The sequence below is a fragment of the Gouania willdenowi genome, unplaced genomic scaffold, assembly GCF_900634775.1.
Source record: "Gouania willdenowi unplaced genomic scaffold, fGouWil2.1 scaffold_386_arrow_ctg1, whole genome shotgun sequence".
NCBI lineage: Eukaryota > Metazoa > Chordata > Actinopteri > Blenniiformes > Gobiesocidae > Gouania > Gouania willdenowi.
The window spans coordinates 1-23,175 of record NW_021145146.1 but is presented as its reverse complement, the minus strand read 5'-3'; the positions used below and the strand labels follow the sequence as shown (position 1 = coordinate 23,175).

The 23,175-nt window shown below is 34.4% G+C and overlaps 1 protein-coding gene and 1 long non-coding RNA gene across 2 annotated transcripts in view; one reads left to right on the top strand and one right to left on the bottom strand.

Annotated features, from left to right (window-relative positions):
- Positions 1-21,859, bottom strand: part of LOC114460061 (adenomatous polyposis coli protein 2-like) — a 34,587-nt gene extending 12,728 nt beyond the window's left edge. Inside the window, 7 exon segments of the mRNA XM_028442089.1 lie at positions 2,679-2,753; positions 2,832-2,945; positions 3,015-3,123; positions 4,111-4,417; positions 6,019-6,109; positions 16,577-16,726; positions 21,820-21,859. Coding sequence (XP_028297890.1) covers positions 2,679-2,753; positions 2,832-2,945; positions 3,015-3,123; positions 4,111-4,417; positions 6,019-6,109; positions 16,577-16,705 — 825 coding nt within the window. The 5' untranslated portion in view covers positions 16,706-16,726; positions 21,820-21,859.
- On the top strand, positions 1,728-2,188 carry LOC114460062 (uncharacterized). Its single transcript, XR_003673528.1, has 3 exons — positions 1,728-1,774; positions 1,866-1,903; positions 1,980-2,188. It is a non-coding gene; the product is annotated as an uncharacterized LOC114460062 (long non-coding RNA).
- Positions 21,860-23,175: the final 1,316 nt, after the last annotated feature.

Sequence of the window (23,175 nt, the reverse complement as noted above, 5' to 3'; positions counted from 1 at the left end):
GGAGGCGGAGCTAACGCTGGCGCCCTGCTGAGGAAGGGACCTGAACCACCTCAGGGACGACCTCAGCAGCATCTTCAAGGTCACACAGAGCAAGGAACGACGGAACCTGAACGCACCACGAGACAACATAAGGTTGCTACGGCAACGATGTGAGGAGAATCTCTCAGGTCTGTGATTTATACTTAAAGTCCATGTAAAGCAGAAATAAATGTGTGTTTATGAGTTTGTTACAAAATCATGGAAAAACAAGCACTTCTGTCTGCCTGGGACGCTGGAGGCGTGTCAGTTAAAGGCGCTGGAACCACGCCCACGCCTCCGTGTACTGTGTCTATGGTAGAGAGCAGTGTTGAAAGTGGCTCCAGCATCAATACTGCTTCTCCATTGGTTTTTTTAAAAGTGCTCGCATCGGGACAAACGATGTGTCAGCATAAAGGTCTGCTCCGCCCAAGTCCGAATGTGTTGCATCTTTCCCGGGTAAGAGTCAGAACTGCGCCCACCAGAGGCGAAAAACACATCACGGTGTATGAAAGTGCTTATTCATTAAAAAAACACGTTTTATTCCCTGGGTCTGAATATGTGGTTTGTTTACAGCTACGGGCCGTACTGTGCCCGCCGGAGGCCACAGCAGTTTGGTGTGCTTCAGCAGCAGGGTCAGGTTAAATGCTAATGATGGCTCCGTTACGTAACGCGGCTATGATTTCTGACCCGCCCATTAAATCCTGAACACAGACATATGAAACACAGTTTGTGAATCCTAGCTCCATAGTTACATTATAAATGGTTGAATGGCTTTTTACATGTTTTAAGGAAACATTTATGACATATTTAATGTGTTTAGAAGAAAATGACAGAATTTGTTTTACACTGACTTTAATAACTCACTAATATCATCAACATAATAACAGGATTAAAAGTAAAATAATAATAACTCATGGAAATAATTGATATCAACATAAATAATACAATGTACACACACACACACACGGTTGATGCGTGTGTGGGATGAAAATACTGAACTCACACAGAGCGTTTAGAGAAAAGTTGTGACTTTGTGCTACTTCAGGGTCTCTTTTTTAATCTGTCAACAACCTGCGACGGATTATGTGCATGATGCGTGTGCATGTGTGAGACCACACACACACACACACAGTATTTATAATAAAAATATATTAAATGAGTAAAATAAAACTAAACAATATTTATACAAAAAGTACACAAAACGACAACAATAATGCACAAAAATATACAAAATGACTCAAAAAAACATACATTACAGAAAAATACACTAAACGACAAGAAAAATACGAAAATGACTCAAAATGCACAAAACTATACCAAAAAAGATACAAAAATACACAAAATGATTCCAAAAACATAAATTACAGAAAAATACACCAAACAAAAAAATACAAAAATGAATAAAACAACAAACACATTTATCATATTCATGTCTCATAGAATTAAACTAGATAAATCACACACTAGTTTATTTTACACCCACACATAAACTCTTTATAACACTAGAGTACAGTATGTACACCTCTATGTACATACAACCTTCAAACACATACTCATTTAGACATAATTGATTACTCTACTTAAGCTCCTCCCACTACATGAATAATACTTCTGACAAGCACTGTACTAGTAGATAATAATAATAATTATTATTATTATTTTCTTCCTTCAGATACGTGTTCTCAGAGTGAGGAGGAGGAACATGAAGGACGTCTGTGATTTCGTTGTTCAACCACGGAGCCAGTACAAGTACACAGTGAGTTAATAACAGTTATTAAACTGTTATAAAAGAGTGAATAAATAAAGTAATATTAATAGTTATTAAACGTTGATCTTTTTGTTCTCAGGGAACCTTCAGAAGGGAACCTGTGGAACTTCAAGAACTGTGAGTCTCCTTTATTTTATTTCACTTCTTCACTTCCTGTTCTTCACGTTAACGTCTGTACTTCCTGTTTCCTCAGTGGCCTGCTACCTGACCTTTGACCCCAACACGGCTAACTACGAGCTAGCGCTGAGCGACAGGAACAGGAAGGCGACGCGTGTGTGGACTGAAAGGAGCGTCCAGCACCACCTGGAGCGTTTCCAGCGCTGCCCTCAGGTTCTGTGCCGGGAGGGTCTGCTGGACTCAGCGTACTGGGAGGTGGAGTGGAGCGGCGGCGTTGACGTGGGCGTGGCCTATTAACAGCCTGAGCAGAGCCGGCTCGACGGAGAACGTCCTGCTGGGTCAGAACCTGCTCTCCTGGAGTCTGGAGTGCAGTGAGGGGAACTACACGCCGTGCCACGCCCGCAGGAGACTCCGGTCCACCTCACCGCAGCCCTTCAGCAGGAGAGTCGGAGTCCACCTGGACCGGGAGGCGGAGTCTCTGTCCTTCTACTGCGTTAGCCGCGATAGCATGACCCTCCTGCACACCTTCAGCGCCGCCTTCTGTGAGCCACTGTACGCCGCCTTCTGGGTCTGGAGCTACGGCGGCTCGGTCACGCTGCGGCAGGTGGAGCTGGATTGGGAGCGACTGCAGTGACTGCAGGGGGCGCTGCAGGGGGCGCCATTACAGCTGTAGTCTAATAATAAAGTGATGTGATTGTGTGTGTGTGTGTGTGTGCCTGTGTAGGTGTGTGTGTGTGTGTGTGTGTGTGTAGGTGTGTGTGTGTGTGTGTCTAACCTCTAACTGACTCTCCTGACTCCCACACGTTTCCTGCAGTTCTTTCTCCAAATGCTCCAGACGTGAAATACGCATCTGCAAAAGACAATAAAATAATAATAAAGTTATTAATAATAATAATAATGATGATGATATAGTTAATAATAATGGTACCTGGGTTCTCTGTAGAACTTGTTCGTTGGTTCCAAATCGTTCCTCCATCGCTGATCGAAGCTGCTGAGCCTCAAACTGAAGCTGTTGTCTGATCTGATCCATCTGCATAGAGAACTGTAGGGGGCGGAGTCAATCAATCAATCAATCAGTGACCACAGTGTGTGTTGTGTGTGTGTGTCTCACCGTGTCTATACATGGTAGCTGAGTCATCCTCTGTGACAGTTCCTCCATTTGACTGAAATACCAGCATCGTTCTCTCTCCTCTCGGTCGATTTCCCCCAGTAACAGATTCCTGTGAGTTACACTGGTTAACTCTTAACTAACTTAACTAAACTAACTTAACTTAACTTAACTAACTTAACTACATGTGTTGTGTGAGTACACACTGTAAGTTTATGTAGTGATGATTTAAATGAACAAGAGATGATGGTTTTTATAAGTTCTTTGAACTTTCATCTGCTACATTTTAGCACAATTTAGTTTTGTTATTATGTAAAATAAGTTTATAATATGCTGCTTAAATAAATACATAAATTAAACTAACTTAAAGGGGACATATTGTGTGTGTGAGCTGATCACTTCTTCACTCATATCTGACTTCTTCAAATCAGATTGAGACACTTTCATGTGAGTCGTAATACGACCTCAGAGTGAACGGTGCAGAGTTTAATGTGTGTTTGATACGTTAACGTCATAATTAACAGCTGTAACAGCTGTTTTTGTCACACACACAAACACGCCCACATGAACTAATCACTAGAACAATCTGATTGGCTGCCATAACAACGTTCAACTAATGGCAAAAGCTTAAACGAGCACAAATAATGAGTGTGAAATGTTGGACTCTTCTGTCAGTGTGGGTCACAGCCTCATCATCATGTCTCCACTAACATATTTCATATTTTATTTGTAACATCACAGTGTTTTATTACACTTTATGACCTCTGTTCCCCACTGCTGTGAACCTGAGCTACGGTAGCATGCTAATGCTAATGCTAATAAAGGCGTGTCTGGACCAGTGGTGAGGTGGACAGAACCAGAACATATCAAACGCACCCTGTGGTTCTAAACAGCTTTGTCTGTGGTTCATGTAATAACATAAACAGTTATTAATAACTCTTTAAATGATCCAGGACACTATAACTATAACTCACCCTAGATGGCACTCCAGAAAATCTTAATGTAATATTAATAATAATGAATTAATTATTCATAATAATGAATATGATCATTTTAAAACCCCTTGTCCCTCCTACACTAGCAGGGGGCGTGTCTTCACCTCTCCTTGTACAACTCCTCCAGGTGATGGTCACTCTGCCGTCCGTCCGCTCCACTCATCACGGCTGTTTTGGGCGGGGCACCTTCCAGGAAGTGATGTGGTATCATGATGGCGTCGGCGCTTGATGCCGCACTCTGACGAGACGCCGCTCTGAATGTGGAGGAGGCGGAGCAAGACAGCGGCACCATCGCTAGGTGGTCGTCTGTTTCTGAGTCTCCGCCCACACCTGTAAGCCTCGCCCCTCCCAGCCTTAGGTTGTTCGGTTGGTGTTTGAGCTCATAGTAGTTGGTGAGGTCCATGTGGAGCTCTGAGATGATTGACAGACACGTTATTAACAGAGTTATATGTATTTATTAGATGTATTTATTATTTATTAGATGTATTTATTATTTATTAGATGTATTTATTAGATGTATTTATTAGATACATTTATTATTTATTAGATGTATTTATTAGATATATTTATTAGATATATTTATTATTTATTAGATGTATTTATTAGATATATTTATTATTTATTAGATGTATTTATTAGATGTATTTATTAGATATATTTATTATTTATTAGATGTATTTATTAGATATTTATTATTTATTAGATATATTTATTATTTATTAGATGTATTTATAGATATATTTATTATTTATTAGATGTATTTATTAGATATTTATTATTATTAGATGTATTATTAGATATTTTTAGATATATTTATTATTTATTAATGTATTATTAGATATTTATTATTCATAGATGTATTTATTAGATATATTTATTAGATATATTTATTAGATATATTTATTAGATATATTTATTAGATAACATTTATTAGATATATTATTTATTTATTAGATGTATTTATGAGATATTTATTATTTATTAGATGTATTTATTAGATATATTTATTATTTATTAGATGTATTTATTAGATATATTTATTATTTATTAGATGTATTTATTAGATATATTTATTAGATATATTTATTATTTATTAGATGTATTTATTAGATATATTTATTAGATATATTTATTATTTATTAGATGTATTTATTAGATATATTTATTAGATATATTTATTATTTATTAGATGTATTTATTAGATATATTTATTATTTATTAGATGTATTTATTAGATATATTTATTATTTATTGGATGTATTTATTAGATATATTTATTATTTATTAGATGTATTTATTAGATATATTTATTATTTATTAGATGTATTTATTAGATATATTTATTATTTATTAGATGTATTTATTAGATATATTTATTATTTATTAGATGTATTTATTAGATATATTTATTATTTATTAGATGTATTTATTAGATATATTTATATTTATTAGATGTATTTATTAGATATATTTATTATTTATTAGATGTATTTATTAGATATATTTATTATTTATTAGATGTTATTTATTAGATATATTTATTATTTATTAGATGTATTTATTAGATGTATTCATTAAAATGTTAAATGGACATGATTTATATAGAGCTTTATCACCACTGAAGCAGTCTCAAAGTGCTTTACATATCAGCTCATTCACCCAATCACTCTCACATTCACACACCAGTGGGACAGGACTGACACTGCACGGCACTCGTCGACCACTGGGAGCAACTTCGGGTTCAGTGGTCTTGCCCAAGGACACTTCGACACATAGTCAGGTACTGGGATCGAACCCCCAACCTCTCGATCAGAAGACGACCCCACTACCACCTGAGCCACGGTCGCCCTATTAGATGTATAAGCACCTTATCTTTTTATTTGCACATTTTCTCTATGTGTCTTGCTTCATTTTCTGCATGTGTGTATAATATTTTTATTAGTGATGTTTTTAATATCTGCTCTTTATTCAAAGTATTTTGTGATGATGATTTGTGTTAGATCATCTCGTACCTCTCAGCTGCAGCAGAACGTCACTCCTCCCAGATGAAGCCAGAGTCTTGGCCTCCTGCTCTAGTTTACTCTGAAGCTGCTTCAGCACTTCCTGTAGAATCATAGAGAAGAGGAAGTTACACCATCATGTCACTTCCTGTTCTGTCCTCAGGACCAGTGAGGGACACACTGTGTTCTATCTCTATCATTTCTAATTCTAAACAGCTTTATTGGCGTGAGAAAACAGGCCAAAGCAAGTGTGAGAACCATGTACACACGAAAAGATTCATTGTTTATAAAAATGTGTGCAAAACAATAAGATCAAAATAAAGTCATAAAATAGGCTTTCACTAAATATATGTAGAATAATTTACAATTAAGTTATAAATGGTTATAAAAGGGGAGGTTATGTACAGAATTTTACTTATATTAATATACACACATAAATGCATCCGGTTGTAAAAGTACATACATACATACATATATATATACATATAGTACATGTACACACCTACATATGTACAGTATATATTCATGCATGTATGAGCAGACTATGAATGTATGGGGGCTGGAGGTCCTTAGAGTTTCTTTTCCTGTCACTGACGTGTTCACACATGGATGGACTTCTCTGAGCAGGTAGGAGAGTGTGTGGACGTGTGTGATCAGGTGTGAAGTCCTAGTGGTGATGGCAGGAGGTCAGGAGGGTCTCCACCTGGCCCTGGGTGCAGTGGGTGCAGTGGTGATAAAGTTTTTTGGTGATAAAGTGAAGACGTCGGTGGTTAAAGATCATGCAGATGACTTACTCAGGTTGTTGTTGAGACAGTTTGTCCTGCTTTTATGTACGAGGTCATCAGACCTTAGTTTCTAAACATCAGCAAAGATGTCAGTGTGAAAGAGTTTTAATAGAACTGGAAATTTGGGGTTTGTATATTTGATCATTTTGTTTAGGATGTCATCAGATCTATAGGCCTTCTTGGTTTCTAACTAACTATATCTAAGTCTAACTATATCTAAATCTAACTATATCTAAGTCTAACTATATCTAAATCTAACTATATCTAAGTCTAACTATATCTAAGTCTAACTATATCTAATCTAACTATATCTAAGTCTAACTATATCTAAGTCTAACTATATCTAATCTAACTATATCTAAGTCTACTAATCTAAGTCTAACTATATCTAGTCTAACTATATCTAAGTCTAACTATATCTAAGTCTAACTATATCTAAATCTAACTATATCTAAGTCTAACTATATCTAAGTCTAACTATATCTAAGTCTAACTATATCTAAATCTAACTATCTACTCTAACTATATCTAAGTCTAACTATCTATCTACTATATCTAAGTCTAACTATATCTAAGTCTAACTATATCTAAGTCTAACTATATCTAAATCTAACTATATCTAAGTCTAACTATATCTAAGTCTAACTATATCTAAGTCTAACTATATCGAAGTCTAACTATAACTAAGAATAACTATAACTAAGTCTAACTATATCTAAGTCTAACTATATCTAAGTCTAACTATATCTAAGTCTAACTATATCTTAAGTCGAACTATATCTAAGTCTAACTATATCTAACGTCTAACTATATCGAAGTCTAAACTATATCTAAGTCTAACTATATCTAAGTCTAACTATATCTAAATCTAACTATATCTAAGTCTAACTATAAGTCTAACTATATCAGTCTAACATATCTAACTATATCTAAGTCTAACTATATCTAAGTCTAACTATATCTAAGTCTAACTCTATCTAAGTCTAACTATATCTAAGTCTAACTATATCTAAATCTAAACTATATCTAAGTCTAAACTATATCTAAGTCTAACTATATCTAAGTCTAACTATATCGAAGTCTAACTATAACTAAGAATGACTATAACTAAGTCTAACTATATCTAAGTCTAACTATATCTAAGTCTAACTATATCTAAGTCGAACTATATCTAAGTCGAACTATATCTAAGTCTAACTATATCTAAGTCTAACTATATCGAAGTCTAACTATATCTAAGTCTAACTATATCAAAGTCTAACTATATCTAAGTCTAACTATATCGAAGTCTGACTATATCTAAGTCTAACTATATCGAAGTCTAACTATATCTAAGTCGAACTATATCTAAGTCTAACTATATCTAAGTCTAACTATATCGAAGTCTAACTATATCTAAGTCTAACTATATCGAAGTCTAACTATATCTAAGTCTAACTATAACTAAGTCTAACTATATCTAAGTCTAACTATATCTAAGTCTAACTATATCTAAGTCTAACTATATCTAAGTCTAACTATATCTAAGTCTAACTATAACTAAGTCTAACTATATCTAAGTCTAACTATATCAAAGTCTAACTATATCTAAGTCGAACTATATCTAAGTCTAACTATATCTAAGTCTAACTATATCTAAGTCTAACTATATCTAAGTCTAACTATATCGAAGTCTAACTATATCTAAGTCGAACTATATCTAAGTCTAACTATATCTAAGTCTAACTATATCTAAGTCTAACTATATCTAACTCTAACTATATCTAACTCTAACTATATCTAACGCTATATCTAAGTCTAGCTATATCAGTCTAACTATATCTAAGTCTAACTGTATCCAAGTCTAAGTATATCAAAGTCTAACTATATCTAACTCTAACCATATCTAAGTCTAACTATATCTATGTCTAACTATATCTAAGTCTAACTATATCTAACTCTAACTATATCTAAGTCTAACTATATCTAAGTCTAACTATATCTAAGTCTAACTGTATCTAAGTCTAACTATATTTAACTCTAACTATATCTAAGTCTAACCATATCTAAGTTTATCTGTATCTAAGTCTAACTATATCTAAGTCTAACCATATCTAAGTTTATCTGTATCTAAGTCTAACTATATCTAAGTCTAACTATATCAAAGTCTAACTATATCTAAGTCTATCTGTATCTAAGTCTAACTGTATCTAAGTCTAACTATATCTAAGTCTAACTATATCTAAGTCTAACTATAACTAACTCTAACTGTATCTAAGTCTAACTATATCTAAGTCTAACTATAACTAAGTCTAACTATATCTAAGTCTAACTATATCTAAGTCTAACTATATCTAAGTCTAACTATATCTAACTCTAACTATATCTAAGTCTAACTATAACTAAGTCTAACTATATCTAAGTCTAACTGTATCCAAGTCTAACTATATCTAACTCTAACTATATCTAAGTCTAACTATATCTAAGTCTAACTGTATCTAAGTCTAACTATAACTAAGTCTAACTATATCTAAGTCTAACTATATCTAAGTCTAACTATAACTAAGTCTAACTATATCTAAGTCTAACTATATCTAAGTCTAACTATATCTAAGTCTAACTATATCTAAGTCTAACTGTATCTAAGTCTAACTATATCTAAGTCTAACTATATCTAAGTCTACCTATTACTAAGTCTAACTATATCTAAGTCTAACTATATCTAAGTCTAACTATATCTAAGTCTAAACTATAACTAAGTCTAAACTATATCTAAGTCTAAACTATATCTAAGTCTAACTAATCTAAGTCTAACTATAACTAAGTCCTAACTATATCTAAGTCTAACTATATCTAAGTCTAACTATATCTAAGTCTAACTATAACTAAGTCTAACTATATCTAAGTTATAATACTATATCTAAGTCTAACTATATCTAAGTCTAGACTATATCTAAGTCTAACTATATCTAGTCGAAGTCGAACTATATCTAAGTCGAAACTATAATCTAAGTCGAACTATATCTAAGTCTAATATATCTAAGTCTAACTATATCTAAGTCTAACTAAAACTAAGTCTAACTATATCTAAGTCTAACTATATCTAAGTCTAAGTATATCTAAGTCTAACTATATCTAAGTCTAAGTATATCTAAGTCTAACTATATCTAACTATAACTATAACTATAACTAAGTCTAACTATATCTAAGTCTAACTATATCTAAGTCTAACTATATCTAAGTCTAACTATATCTAAGTCTAACTATATCTAGTCTAACTATAACTAAGTCTAACTATATCTAAGTCTAACTATATCTAAGTCTAACTATATCTAAGTCGAACTATATCTAAGTCGAACTATATCTAAGTCGAACTATATCTAAGTCGAACTATATCTAAGTCTAACTAGATCTAAGTCTAACTATATCTAAGTCGAACTATATCTAAGTCTAACTATATCTAAGTCTAACTATATCTAAGTCTAACTAAAACTAAGTCTAACTATATCTAAGTCTAACTATATCTAAGTCTATCTATATCTAAGTCTAACTATATCTAAGTCTAACTATATCTAAGTCTAACTATATCTAAGTCTAACTGTATCTAAGTCTAACTATATCTAAGTCTAACTATATCTAAGTCTAACTATATCTAAGTCTAACTATATCTAAGTCTAACTATAACTAAGTCTAACTATATCTAAGTCTAACTATATCTAAGTCTAACTATATCTAAGTCTAACTATATCTAAGTCTAACTATATCTAAGTCTAACTATATCTAAGTCTAACTATATCTAAGTCTAACTATATCTAACTCTAACTATATCTAAGTCTAGCTATATCAGTCTAATTATAACTAAGTCTAACTGTATCTAAGTCTAAGTATATCAAAGTCTAACTATATCTAACTCTAACTATATCTAAGTCTAACTATATCTAACTCTATATCTAAGTCTAGCTATATCAGTCTAACTATATCTAAGTCTAACTGTATCTAAGTCTAAGTATATCTAAGTCTAACTATATCTAAGTCTAACTGTATCTAAGTCTAACTATATCTAAGTCTAACTATATCTATGTCTAACTGTATCTAACTCTATATCTAAGTCTAGCTATATCAGTCTAACTATATCTAAGTCTAACTGTATCTAAGTCTAACAATATCTAAGTCTAAGTATATCTAAGTCTAACTATATCTAACTCTAACTATATCTAACTCTATATCTAAGTCTAGCTATATCAGTCTAAACTATAATCTAAGTCTAACTGTATCCAAGTCTAAGTATATCAAAGTCTAACTATATCTAACTCTAACTATATCTAAGTCTAACTATATCTATGTCTAACTATATCTAAGTCTAACTATATCTAACTCTAACTATATCTAAGTCTAACTATATCTAAGTCTAACTGTATCTAAGTCTAACTATATCTAACTCTAACTATATCTAAGTCTAACCATATCTAAGTTTATCTGTATCTAAGTCTAACTATATCTAAGTCTAACCATATCTAAGTTTATCTGTATCTAAGTCTAACTATATCTAAGTCTAACTATATCAAAAGTCTAACTATATCTAAGTCTATCTGTATCTAAGTCTAACTGTATCTAAGTCTAACTATATCTAACTCTAACTATATCTAAGTCTAACTATATCTAAGTCTAACTATATCTAACTCTAACTGTATCTAAGTCTAACTATATCTAAGTCTAACTATATCTAAGTCTAACTATAACTAAGTCTAACTATATCTAAGTCTAACTATATCTAAGTCTAACTATATCTAAGTCTAACTATATCTAAGTCTAACTATAACTAAGTCTAACTATATCTAAGTCTAACTGTATCTAAGTCTAAACTATATCTAACTCTAACTATATCTAAGTCTAACTATATCTAAGTCTAACTGTATCTAGTCTAACTATAACTAAGTCTAACTATATCTAAGTCTAACTATATCTAAGTCTAACTATAACTAAGTCTAACTATATCTAAGTCTAACTATATCTAAGTCTAACTATATCTAAGTCTAACTATATCTAAGTCTAACTATTCCTAAGTCTAACTATATCTAAGTTCTAACTATATCTAAGTCTAACTACAACTAAGTCTAACTATATCTAAGTCTACTATACCTAAGTCTAACTATATCTAAGTCTAACTATATCTAGTCTAACTATAACTAAGTCCTAACTATATCTAAGATCTAAGTCTAACTGTATCTAGTCTAACTATATCTAAGTCTAACTATAACTAAGTCTAACTAGTATCTAAGTCTAACTATATCTAAGTCTAACTATATCTAACTCTAACTATATCTAAGTCTAACTATAACTAAGTCTAACTATATCTAAGTCTAACTGTATCTAAGTCTAACTATATCACTCTTAACTATATCTAAGTCTAACTATATCTAAGTCAACTGTATCTAAGTCTAACTATAACTAAGTCTAACTATATCTAAGTCTAACTATAACTAAGTCTAACATATCTAGTCTAACTATATCTAAGTCTAACTATAACTAAGTCTAACTATATCTAAGTCTAACTGTATCTAAGTCTAACTATATCTAAGTCTAACTATATCTAAGTCTAACTATATCTAAGTCTAACTATATCTAAGTCTAACTATATCTAAGTCTAACTATAACTAACTCTAACTGTATCTAAGTCTAACTATATCTAAGTCTATAACTAAGTCTAACTAATCTAAGTCTAACTATATCTAAGTCTAACTATATCTAAGTCTAACTATATCTAACTCTAACTATATCTAAGTCTAACTATAACTAAGTCTAACTATATCTAAGTCTAACTGTATCCAAGTCTAACTATATCTAACTCTAACTATATCTAAGTCTAACTATATCTAAGTCTAACTGTATCTAAGTCTAACTATAACTAAGTCTAACTATATCTAAGTCTAACTATATCTAAGTCTAACTATATCTAAGTCTAACTATATCTAAGTCTAACTATATCTAAGTCTAACTATATCTAAGTCTAACTATAACTAAGTCTAACTATATCTAAGTCTAACTATATCTAAGTCTAACTATATCTAAGTCTAACTATATCTAAGTCTAACTGTATCTAAGTCTAACTATATCTAAGTCTAACTATATCTAAGTCTACCTATTACTAAGTCTAACTATATCTAAGTCTAACTATATCTAAGTCTAACTATATCTAAGTCTAACTATAACTAAGTCTAACTATATCTAAGTCTAACTATATCTAAGTCTAACTATATCTAAGTCTAACTATAACTAAGTCTAACTATATCTAAGTCTAACTATATCTAAGTCTAACTATATCTAAGTCTAACTATATCTAAGTCTAACTATATCTAAGTCTAACTATATCTAAGTCGAACTATATCTAAGTCTAACTATATCTAAGTCGAACTATATCTAAGTCGAACTATATCTAAGTCTAAATATATCTAAGTCTAACTATATCTAAGTCTAACTAAAACTAAGTCTAACTATATCTAAGTCTAACTATATCTAAGTCTAAGTATATCTAAGTCTAACTATATCTAAGTCTAAGTATATCTAAGTCTAACTATATCTAAGTCTAACTATAACTATAACTAAGTCTAACTATATCTAAGTCTAACTATATCTAAGTCTAACTATATCTAAGTCTAACTATATCTAAGTCTAACTATATCTAAGTCTAACTATATCTAAGTCTAACTATATCTAAGTCTAACTATATCTAAGTCGAACTATATCTAAGTCGAACTATATCTAAGTCGAACTATATCTAAGTCTAACTAGATCTAAGTCTAACTATATCTAAGTCGAACTATATCTAAGTCTAACTATATCTAAGTCTAACTATATCTAAGTCTAACTAAAACTAAGTCTAACTATATCTAAGTCTAACTATATCTAAGTCTATCTATATCTAAGTCTAAGTATATCTAAGTCTAACTATATCTAAGTCTAACTATATCTAAGTCTAACTGTATCTAAGTCTAACTATATCTAAGTCTAACTATATCTAAGTCTAACTATATCTAAGTCTAACTATATCTAAGTCTAACTAAAACTAAGTCTAACTATATCTAAGTCTAACTATATCTAAGTCTAACTATATCTAAGTCTAAGTATATCTAAATCTAACTATATCTAAGTCTAACTATATCTAAGTCTAACTGTATCTAAGTCTAACTATATCTAACTCTAACTATATCTAACTCTATATCTAAGTCTAGCTATATCAGTCTAATTATAACTAAGTCTAACTGTATCTAAGTCTAAGTATATCAAAGTCTAACTATATCTAACTCTAACTATATCTAAGTCTAACTATATCTAACTCTATATCTAAGTCTAGCTATATCAGTCTAACTATATCTAAGTCTAACTGTATCTAAGTCTAAGTATATGAAAGTCTAACTATATCTAAGTCTAACTGTATCTAAGTCGAACTGTATCTAAGTCTAACTATATCTAAGTCTAACTATATCTATGTCTAACTGTATCTAACTCTATATCTAAGTCTAGCTATATCAGTCTAACTATATCTAAGTCTAACTGTATCTAAGTCTAACTATATCTAAGTCTAAGTATATCTAAGTCTAACTATATCTAACTCTAACTATATCTAACTCTATATCTAAGTCTAGCTATATCAGTCTAACTATATCTAAGTCTAACTGTATCCAAGTCTAAGTATATCAAAGTCTAACTATATCTAACTCTAACTATATCTAAGTCTAACTATATCTATGTCTAACTATATCTAAGTCTAACTATATCTAACTCTAACTATATCTAAGTCTAACTATATCTAAGTCTAACTGTATCTAAGTCTAACTATATCTAACTCTAACTATATCTAAGTCTAACCATATCTAAGTTTATCTGTATCTAAGTCTAACTATATCTAAGTCTAACCATATCTAAGTTTATCTGTATCTAAGTCTAACTATATCTAAGTCTAACTATATCAAAGTCTAACTATATCTAAGTCTATCTGTATCTAAGTCTAACTGTATCTAAGTCTAACTATATCTAACTCTAACTATATCTAAGTCTAACTATATCTAAGTCTAACTATATCTAACTCTAACTGTATCTAAGTCTAACTATATCTAAGTCTAACTATATCTAAGTCTAACTATAACTAAGTCTAACTATATCTAAGTCTAACTATATCTAAGTCTAACTATATCTAACTCTAACTATATCTAAGTCTAACTATAACTAAGTCTAACTATATCTAAGTCTAACTGTATCTAAGTCTAACTATATCTAACTCTAACTATATCTAAGTCTAACTATATCTAAGTCTAACTGTATCTAAGTCTAACTATAACTAAGTCTAACTATATCTAAGTCTAACTATATCTAAGTCTAACTATATCTAAGTCTAACTATATCTAAGTCTAACTATATCTAAGTCTAACTATATCTAAGTCTAACTATTCCTAAGTCTAACTATATCTAAGTCTAACTATATCTAAGTCTAACTACAACTAAGTCTAACTATATCTAAGTCTAACTATAACTAAGTCTAACTATATCTAAGTCTAACTATATCTAAGTCTAACTATAACTAAGTCTAACTATATCTAAGTCTAACTGTATCTAAGTCTAACTATATCTAAGTCTAACTATATCTAAGTCTAACTATTACTAAGTCTAACTATATCTAAGTCTAACTATATCTAAGTCTAACTATAACTAAGTCTAACTATATCTAAGTCTAACTATATCTAAGTCTAACTATATCTAAGTCTAACTATAACTAAGTCTAACTATATCTAAGTCTAACTATATCTAAGTCTAACTATATCTAACTCTAACTATATCTAAGTCTAACTATAACTAAGTCTAACTATATCTAAGTCTAACTGTATCTAAGTCTAACTATATCTAACTCTAACTATATCTAAGTCTAACTATATCTAAGTCTAACTGTATCTAAGTCTAACTATAACTAAGTCTAACTATATCTAAGTCTAACTATAACTAAGTCTAACTATATCTAAGTCTAACTATATCTAAGTCTAACTATAACTAAGTCTAACTATATCTAAGTCTAACTGTATCTAAGTCTAACTATATCTAAGTCTAACTATATCTAAGTCTAACTATATCTAAGTCTAACTATAACTAAGTCTAACTATAACTAAGTCTAACTATATCTAAGTCTAACTATAACTAAGTCTAACTATATCTAAGTCTAACTATATCTAAGTCTAACTATATCTAAGTCTAACTATAACTAAGTCTAACTATATCTAAGTCTAACTATAACTAAGTCTAACTATATCTAAGTCTAACTATATCTAAGTCTAACTATATCTAAGTCTAACTATATCGAAGTCTAACTATATCTAAGTCTAACTATATCGAAGTCTAACTATATCTAAGTCTAACTATAACTAAGTCTAACTATATCGAAGTCTAACTATATCTAAGTCTAACTATATCTAAGTCTAACTATATCTAAGTCTAACTATATCTAAGTCTAACTATAACTAAGTCTAACTATATCTAAGTCTAACTATATCAAAGTCTAACTATATCTAAGTCGAACTATATCGAAGTCTAACTATATCTAAGTCGAACTATATCTAAGTCTAACTATATCGAAGTCTAACTATATCTAAGTCGAACTATATCTAAGTCTAACTATATCTAAGTCTAACTATAACTAAGTCTAACTATATCTAAGTCTAACTATATCTAAGTCTAACTATATCTAAGTCTAACTATAACTAAGTCTAACTATATCTAAGTCTAACTATATCTAAGTCTAACTATATCTAAGTCTAACTGACCTTCATTCCCACCGTCTCTGTCTGTAGTAGACACAGATGTTGTGAGTTGTCCTCCAGTTCTCTCCTGAGGGAGGAGTTCTCCTGACGAAGAGCCTCCACCTGGTGGGCCAGCAGGTCAAAGGTCGCCATGCTCACCCTGTGCAGCGCCACCTGGTGGAGCACAGAGGAGAGATCAGTTTAATCATGTCTTTCTGAGTGTGGGCGGGGCTAACACAATCAGAGTTACTGATCATGTTATGGTGTGTGTGTGTAGTACACATTATGAACACTGGGGGTGCTCTAATCCAGGTGTGTTTCACTTCTGGAATAACGTGTGCATGGATGTTTCTGAGTATGAATCCATTTTTAATGGTTCCACACTGGTAAACCAATTGTTCCCACTCAAAATCAAAGAAATCCAAGATGGCTGCCATCAGTACTGGATATCTAGATTTTTTTGTCATAACTTTGGTTGTTGTGACGGTGTGAGCCCGCCCCTAAATCTACGATACTGGGAAAACATGGCAAGAGGCAGGCAGCTGTCTGTCTCTGTAACCGCGCACACACATACACACACACCATACTTACCTGTTTATCTGCTTTGTTTTCCACCCAGTTTCTCCATCCATCCATCCATCCATCCATCCATCCATCCATCCATCCATCCATCACAGTAGTCATGGGTGCACACATGGCCACCGTGTATTAGTAGTCCATAAAGTTTAGACAACTTCCCATCTCCCATTTCACCATCCATCTGTAAAAACAGCACCGCCTACACTTCCGGTTTATCCGTCACATGCTGGACATCGGTGTCTGACGTCATCGGTAACGTCAGCGCAAATAATATTTTCAGAATCAGAATCAGAAATGTTTTAATGGCCAAGTACAGTTTTTAAGGACAGTACAAGGAATTTGTCTTGGTAGTCGGTGCACGAAACAAAAACATAGAAAATAAAGAACAAAGAACAACCCAGCAACAATAATAATAATAATAATGATAAATATAAAGGATGAGGGATAAATAAAGGATAGATAGAGAATAAAGGATAAATAGGATCAATATAAATATATATATTTATATACAGTGCAGCAGGTAATGTCATCATGGAGGTGGTAATTGTGGGGGGGGGGTTCAGTGGGTGACTGGTGCTGTGTTCATGTGGATGGTGGCAGAGGGAAATAAGCTGTTTTTGTGTCCATGAGGACCTAAACCTCCTTCCAGAAGGGAGAGATTGAATAGTTTATGACCGGGTGGGAGGGGTCGGCCACAATCTTTCCTGCACGCCTCAAAATCCTGGAGGGGTTCAGGTCCTGGAGAGGGAGGGCAGATTGCAGCCGATGACCTTCTCTGCAGAGTGGATGATACGCTGCAGTCTGGCCTTGTCCTTGGCCGTAGCTGCAGCGTACCAGATGGTGATGGAGGAGCAGAGGATGGACTGGATGATGGAGCTGTAGAAGTTCACCATCATCTTTGTTGGAACACTGAACTTCTTCAGCTGCTACAGGAAGTACATCCTCTGCTGAGCTTTTTTGATGATGGAGGCTAATGTTCAGCTCCCACTTGAGGTCCTGAGTGATTGATGGTCCCCAGGAAGCAGAAGTTTCTCCACAGAGCTCACTGTAGAGTCTCCCAGGTGAGGGGGGGGTGAGGGGGGCTGGGTTCTTCCTGAAGTCTGCTATCATCTCCACTGTCTTTAAAGCATTGAGCTCCAGGTTGTTCTGGCTGCACCAGGACACCAGCCATTCTGGGGGGACCCCGAGGCGACACCAGGCCAGCTCAGAGACATAGTCCCTCCAGCGTGTCCTGGGCCTCCCACGAGGCCTCTTCCCAATAGGACATGCCTGAAACATCTCCCGAGGGAGGCGACCAGGAGGCATCCGATACAGATACCCGAGCCACCTCAGCTGGCTCCTTTCGATATGAAGGAGCAGCGACTCTACTCCGAGCTCCTCCCAAGTGACTGAGCTTCTCACCCTATCACGAAGGGTGCGCCCAGCCACTCTGCGAAGGAAACTCATTTTGGCCGCCGTATCCGCGATCTTGTCCTTTCGGTCATTACCCAAATCTCATGACCATAGGTGAGGGTAGGAACGTAGATCGATCGGTAAATTGAGAGCTTTGCCCCCCGACTCAGCTCCCTCTTCACCACGACGGTCCGATACAGCGACCGCATCACTGCTGACGCCGCAACCGATCTGTCTATCAATCTCACTTGTGAACAAGACCCCGAGATACTTGAACTCCTCCACCGACCAGAGAGGGAAAGCCATCTTTTTCCAGTGGAGAAACCATGGCCTCAGATTTGGAGGTGCTGATCCTCATCCTGGCCGCTTCACACTCGGCTGCAAACCGCCCCAGTGCATGCTGAAGGTCCTGATTTGGTGAAGCCAACAGAACAACAGTATCTGCAAACAGCAGAGATGAAAATCCTGAGGTTCTCAAATCGGACCCCCTCTGGTCCCTGGCTGCACCTATAAATTCTGTTCATAAAAGTAATGAACAGAACCAGTGACAAAGGGCAGCCCTGGCGGAGACCAACATGCCACTGGGAACAGGTCTGACTTACTGCCGGCAATGAGAACCAGGCTCCTGCTGCGGTCATACAGGGAACGGACAGCCCTTAGCAAAGGGCCCCGGACCCCATACTCCCGGAGCACCCCACACAGGGCACCACGAGGGACACGGTCGAACGCCTTCTCCAGATCCACCAAACACATGTGGACTGGTTGGGCGAACTCCCACGAGCCAATAGTCGATCCTCGGATTCAGGAGGAACAATGCGGTTTTCGTCTCGGTCTCGGCACACTGGACCAGCTCTATACCCTTCACCGGGTGCCAGTCAATGTGTTCTTTGGAAAATTGTAACCGTTTCAGCATGTTGTCTGATTGTTACAGTACTCAGGAAATCTTAACCTCCTGGAGTTGATCAGTGGCTGAGCCTTTGTCATTTTGGTTATTCTCTGATCTATTCCAATAGTCCTTTTTTCTTTTTCTTCCTCACCTTTCTGGTGTGGTTCACTTTTGCTGAACAGCCAATCATTTTCTGCACTTCTTTATAGGTTTTCCCTCTTTAGTAATTTCTTAATCAAAGAACGCTCTTTTTCTGAACAGTGTCTGAACGACAGTCATTGCACAGTCAGCATTATACAGCGTCAGTTGCCTTGATCCTTAAATAAGGGTCACCTGTTTTTCACATGATCAATGACCTCACTAATTGAACTCAGTACTGCTATTTTTTAGAACACGCCCCTTTCAGTAAATGATTCAGTTTCACAGAATCAGCAGCATGCACGTCAGTCTGTTGGTTTTTATACCTTTACTAAACCTTCTAGAAACTTACTTGCAGTGTAGAAGTGAAATTCTAACAAAAACAGTAATTAATCTTGCTAGTGATGTGGGACGGCTACAACTGTATGTGTTATGGTCAATCAATCAATCAATCAATCAATCAATCAATCAATAAATCAATCTTTTATTTTGTATAGCGCCAAATCATAACCAATGGTATCTCAAGACCACTTTACAGTAGAGCAGTCTTAAGGATGGACTCTCATTTTATGGATACACACATATGCATATATACGTATATACACATACATATGTATCCCCACACCCCAACATGAATTCATCATGGCGGCAAGGAAAACCTTCTGTTAAGCAGCAGGAACCTTGTGTGGATCCCCTTCCTATGATGAACAGCCATCCACGTTATTGCTGTGTGGGTGTGTGCAGAGGAAAGGGTGGAGACAGAGTTGTTTGAGACTCTGTAACTCCACACTGAGGATCCCACGGACCTGCAAGACAAAAGCCAGAAGGAGAACAGGAGCAAACACACAAGGGAAGAAGCAGACATAGAGGGAGTGTTAGAGAGGTGAGAATAAACGGGTTTTAGGTAGAAAAACCCTGCTTATGTTTTTAATGGACAAGGGGGAGGGGCCAAGGGCTATAAAAGGAGCCAATCTCTGCTCTTCTGTGTATGTCCTTGACAGAATTATGATCTCAGTGGTGAATTATACGTTTACAGGGTCAAGGAATTCACTAATAGATCTTAAAATTCCATAAACTGTGCTCGGAACAAGATCCAAGATGGCTGCCATCACTTCAATCTTACCATAACTTTGGTTCTGTTAGACACAGAAACATGATTTTTTGTGGCAAATGTAGGTTTTTGGGGACAAGGATTGTTATGAAATATCTCAAAATACTGTAATTCCATCCAGAGCTATATCCTGAGTGGAGAACATGATGAACATGAAGCTGTTCATTAACTGGACAGAGGTCATGTGACCTCGTGGTTTAATATAATAAATAATAATAATAATATGGTTAAATATAATAAATAATCTTAACATGATTTAATAATAATAATAATAATAATAATAATAATAACATGGTTAAATATAATAAATAATATTAACATGGTTTATTAATAATAATAATAATAATAATAATAATAATAATAATAATAATAATAATAATATCAGAGATATAACATGGAGCAGTGTCGGTAAAGATGATTGGACGAAGGTTTGGATATTCAAACAGAAGCTCTGAGCAGGAGAGGTTAGTTACCATAGCAACCGGACACAGTGGAGCGCGTGCACGCTTGCTCAGTGCACATGCACGCGCTCACAGACTGAGGCGCAGAATGAGCAGCGAGGCTCTAAGACGTCATCTGACGCTCCCAGAGCAACACGAGGTCCACCACCTTCATCATCTTCATCATCCTCATCATCTCAGCTTTGATCTTTTTTGGCTTTGTCCGAAAATTGAAACATGACCTATTTTCTGCTTCGTCACATCTCTGATATTCATCCGCACCGACCGCCTTCCATTAACACACAGACCCGCCTTCATCACCACCACCATCCTCATCATCCTCATCATCATCATCCTCATCATCCTCCGTTAGCACAAAACACACCTAACCTTCATCATCATCATCATCACCATCATCACCATCCTCCATGAGGATGAAGCACAGGTTCACCTTCATCTTCACTTAATCAACAAATACATCATCATCATCATCATCATCATCATCATCATCATCATCATCATCATCCGCAGGAAAATCACACCGTTAAACAAAGACACACGCACACGCGCGCGCACTCAGGCCTCCATCTCTACGTGGTTGTGCTCGTTCACCAGAACCAGAACCGGAACCGGAACCGTCGGTCCGGACGGTCAGTGGACCCAACCACAATAGATTAGATTAGATTAGATTAGATTAGGTTAGAGAAGGACTGCGCCTTACCTCATGATGCGGAGCCGGAGAACAGTGAGGAAGAGGAAGAGGAAGAGGAGGAGGAGGAGGAGGAGGAGGAGGAGGAGGAGGAGGAGGAGGAAGGCTGAGGGGGAGGAGACAGGAGAGAGAAAAGCTCCATCAGCAAATCAGCAGCAGCTGCAGAATGAAGGACAGAATCAAAGTGTGTCACATAACAGGAGGTCAATATTTCATATAAGACACTCTAATACAGAGTTTCTCAAATGGGGGTATGTGTACCCCTCGGGGTACGTGATGGTACTACAGGGGGTACTAGTGAGAGAGAGAGTAGAATTAACAAATAGAGTCAGTGTTGGTCCCCAGGAGTGAGATGACTGGAAATGATTAAAAAATATAGAAATAAATCTATTCAGGGGCTATTGTCAATCAGTGTTTTTCAACCTTGGGGTTGAGACCCCATGTGGGGTCATCTGAAATTTCTGAAAAATTGAAGTAGATGTTTGTAAATGTAGATTTTTTACTTTGTGAAATATTAATCTAGTTCAACTAAAACACAGTAAAAAAAAATACCTGAGCTTAAACATGAGCAAAAAATTATTCTAGCCAGATATTCTTGATATCAACATGGGGTCACGATCCAAAAAAGGTTTTGAACCACAGCAATAAATACTGTTTATTTCACTTATTTACAAAGTTAGATTTTTTTAAATGTGTGTTATCACTAATTCATTCCATCATTATGATCTATAGATGTTTTTAAATAGTCTTATAAGTCAAAAGTTGTAGTCGGACAAAGGGGGACTGGAATCAGAAATAAGAGAAAAGTTTGAGAACCACTGGTTTTATACACATATCAAACATTCATTAATCATTGTGTAAGTTACAAAATAATTCAGTTGTACAAATCTCAGTTCCTCCAAATACACAAAATCAATGAAACTCCACAATATATGCAGGTATCACAGTATCACATGACTGAAATTATCCCACAAAATCTAATCAAAATATCAATTTTAAAAAATGTTACAAAATCAAGGACATTTAAGTTCAGAATTCCATGAACAGACTAGTGTGAACTGGTTCCAGGGCCCCTGACCTATAGGGGCCCCAACTCCCCCCATCTCTAATGTATCATCAGTACAAACAACAACATGCATTTAACTTGACAACCCTTATTAATAAACTAATATACACTAAGTATCCATACAGTATTTTGGATTCAAGAAAAACAATTAACTGTTAAATAAATACATATTAAATAAAAATAACTTCACATCTGAGTCACTAACAAAGCTAAACATGCAGGTCTGTTACAGTTTGGAAACTTCAGGCCTTGGAGATGTGTGGGTGGAGCCAGGTAGGTGTAGCGTTCATAAAACCAGTCCG